General features: G+C 45.6%; 1 protein-coding gene across 1 annotated transcript in view; it reads left to right on the forward strand.

The window, feature by feature from the left end:
• Nucleotides 1-3,116, forward strand: part of LOC144494058 (scavenger receptor cysteine-rich domain-containing group B protein-like) — a 23,688-nt gene extending 20,572 nt beyond the window's left edge. The window contains exons 6-7 of the mRNA XM_078213636.1: nt 367-681; nt 2,809-3,116. Of these exons, the coding sequence (XP_078069762.1) occupies nt 367-681; nt 2,809-3,116 (623 nt within the window). The remainder of the gene's footprint in view (nt 1-366; nt 682-2,808) is intronic.
• The last annotated feature ends 485 nt before the right edge of the window (nt 3,117-3,601 follow it).

The following is a 3,601-nucleotide window of genomic DNA, read 5'->3' on the forward strand; positions in this document are numbered from 1 at the left end:
CCCTGGAACTTCCTCTCTAACAGCACTGTGTGTGCACCTAACACATCAGAGATAGCGGAAGTTTAAAAGCTTTCTGACTGCCACCTTCTCAAGGGGCAATTAGGATGAGCAATAAATGCTTGGTCTCGCCAGCGATGCCCACACCACATAAATAGACACAAAAACTGAGCAGTGAATCCAATCTGCCCAATTAGTGAATCAAATGGAATTGGAGAAAGTGATGGTTTATGAAATTGTCATCCTGAATTCAGAAGCAAGAGGGCGACTGGATGAGTAACAGCAAGGAAGGAAATTCATCGCACTAACTCTTCTGAAGGTGTGCTTGTCACATGGATCAGAAGTAATGTGTTCTTCATGTAATTTCAGAGCCCCGTGTGAGACTGGTGAATGCCGCCCATCTCTGCTCCGGGAGAGTGGAGGTTTACTACAGTGGCGAATGGGGGACGGTATGCGATGACAGTTGGGGTATGCCCGAAGCCAGAGTGGTCTGCGCTCAGCTGGGCTGTGGTTCGGCCGTGTCAGCACTCAGCAAAGCCCCCTTTGGGCCAGGCACCGGGAGGACGTGGATGGACGATGTTGACTGTGCCGGAACGGAATCTTCGCTCTGGACTTGCCGCTTCTCAGGATGGGGAAGGGAGGACTGTAATCACCAGGAAGATGCGGGTGTGATCTGCAACCCAGGTGAGGGTACAACTGCCCAAAGGAAATGCACACTGACTTAACTTTCGGAGATGACCATTGCAGTTTACCAAAACCCAACCATGTTGTTAAGAGATTAAAAAAGGTTTCCACCTGGTCAAAGTACAGGAACAAAGTAGACACTGTTTATTGTCTGAGTTTTATCCATTACCTTAAATGCTGTGAAAGGGTCAAACCAATGGTTCAACAGTTACATACCAAATAATTGTAATATCTCCTGATACAATAATATCCATAGAAATGACTAAAATAGCGATTAGGACAAAAAGATGAAGGATGTGTAGAGTGTGTACAGATGAACATTGCTAAATCAGACCTTGGCAAGCTTAAGGAATAAAGTATCAATGATGGATATGATGGGCCAAGTGGCCTCCTCCTGCATTGTCGGATTCTATGATTCAGGCAAGTGAAAACAAGAAGACTTTGTATCAGCATATCTGAGTAATAGTCACTATCTGATAATTCATTCAAACAAGTGGCTGTTGTGGGAGAATCTTAAAACAGTGACACATCGACAGAGTGAAGTAGAATTGAAGCACTTTCAATAGTTTCAGACAGGATGCATCACTGATGGATTTGAGGTTATAGACATTAGAGACAAAGCTCCAATGGGTTTTCCAGCGCAGAAATTGACCATTCAGCCCATCGTATCCACACTGGCCATTAAGCAGCTATCTATTGTAATCCCATTGCCCAGCACTTGCTCAGTTGCCGTGTGTGCGATGGTGTTTCAAGTGCTCATCTAAACACTTCTTAATCGTTGTGAGAGTTCCCGCCTCTACCACCCTTTCAGGCAGCGAGTTCCACATTCCCAGCACCTTCTGGGTGAAAAAGTATTTCCTCAAATCCCCTCAAAATCTCCTTCCCCCTTACATTAAATCTATGCCCCTTTGGTTATTTATCCCTCCCCAATTAAAGCAAAAATTTCCTTCCTATCTCCCCTATCCATGTCCCTCATCATTGTGTACACCTCAATCAGGTCCCCCCTCAGCCTTCTCTGCTCTAAGGAAAACAACGCCAGCCTAACCAGCCTCTCTGCAGAGCTGAAATGCTCTCGGGTTTAATAATAACACCGCCAAACTTAATAGTTGTCTTAAGACATGCAGATTAGGTGTATTGGCCATGCTAAATTGTCCCTTAGTGACCAAAGATGTGCCGGTTAGGAGGATTGACCATGCTAAATTGCCCCTTATCGTCCTAAGGTGTGCAGATTAGGTGAATCGGCCATGCTAAATTGTCCCTTTGTGTCCAAAGATATGCAGGTTAGGTGGATTGGTCATGCTAAATTATCCCACAGTGTCCAAAGATGTGCAGGATAGGTGGATTGCCATGCTAAATTGCTCCTTAGTGTCCAATGATGTGTGGGTTAGGTGGATTGGCCATGCTAAATTGCCCCTTATCATCCTAAAGTGTGCAGATGAGGTGGATTGGCCAAGCTACATTACCCCTTAGTGTCCAAAGATGTGGAGATTAGGTGAATTGACCATCCTAAATTGCCCCTTGGTGTTCAAAGATGTGTAGGTTAGGTGGATTGGCCATGCTAAATTGCCCCTTAGTGTCCAAAGATGTGTAGGTTAGGTGGACTGGCCATGCTAAATTGCCCCTTATCGTCCTAAGGTTTGCAGGTTAGGTGGATTGGCCATGCTAAATAGCCCCTTAGTGTCCAAGGCTCTGTAAATTAGATGGACTGGCCATGGTTCAAATGTGTGGGGTTGCGGGGAAAGGACAGGAAGGGCTGGCCTTGGGAATGATGCTCTATCAGAGAGCCAGTGGTGTTTCGATGGGCTGAATGGCCTCCTTCTGCTCTGTCTGATTACTGTGGTATTATGTTTACTAGCTTCTAACATTTACCCTACAGCATCTGGTATGCTAACTGGCCTGTATTTTTCCCACTATCTATCTCCCTTCTGTTTTCAATATTGGATGTGTTTTCTTAAAGAAACGTAACCATTGACTTAATGGCCTGAATAATCTTTTCAAGACTGAAAGTTGTGGTGAAATCGAATGGATTGTATAAAATATGACAACTGAGGAACAGGAATGGAGATTTGCGGGCTATTTCTGGAGATCACAGTTGGAGGAACATTTACTCTGTCCTGTTCATTTCAGATGCATCGGAGCGGTCCAATATCTCCCAGAATCCAGATTATCCAGCTCATACGGCAGGGAGTTCATTGGGAATCATGTGCACAGCTCCCAATGGTTACGTGGGGGGTCGATTCACATTAATGAAAGAATCAAATACCGTCAAGGTGTTTGAGATGGTACACAACAAAATCAGCGTGAACTTTATATTCAGGAATATAAGCAGCAGTAACGGAGGGAATTACAGCTGCCTGTATGAGATGGATGTATCTGGGACCTGGATTTCATTCACAGCCAGCGATGATCTACAAATCAGTGTGATAAGTAAGTGAGGCTGTATAATTTCCCTGGCGTATTTCAGACTGCTTGCTGAACTTATATGACCTTGGAGAGAGGTGAGATTGGGGAACGCCAGTGTCCGAGTGAAATGTAATGCTCCAAAGAGGGCATGGATGGATATTCACTGGGCTGAATTGGTTATTGCTTCATGGGGTGTGGGCAAGGCTGGCAAGGCCAGCTGTGTGCTGCCCATCCTGAGTTGCCCCTTGAGCAGAATGGCCTGCTCCGGCAGTGCAGAGTTCAGTTGACAGTGACCCACGCTGACTGTGGGTTTGGAGTCATGTGTAGGGCAGGCTGGGTGAAGGGAGCGGATTTCCTCCTCTGAATGGGGAGACAGTGGGATACTGGCATTGCCACTACCCAGTGTAACATCCCAGGAACCCAGATTCGAATCCCACCACCACAGATGATGATATTTGAGTTGAGTAAAAATATGGGATTAAAAATCAAATGATTGCCATCACTACCCATGGTAGCA

This window comes from Mustelus asterias, chromosome 5 (assembly GCF_964213995.1).
Source record: "Mustelus asterias chromosome 5, sMusAst1.hap1.1, whole genome shotgun sequence".
NCBI classification, from domain to species: domain Eukaryota; kingdom Metazoa; phylum Chordata; class Chondrichthyes; order Carcharhiniformes; family Triakidae; genus Mustelus; species Mustelus asterias.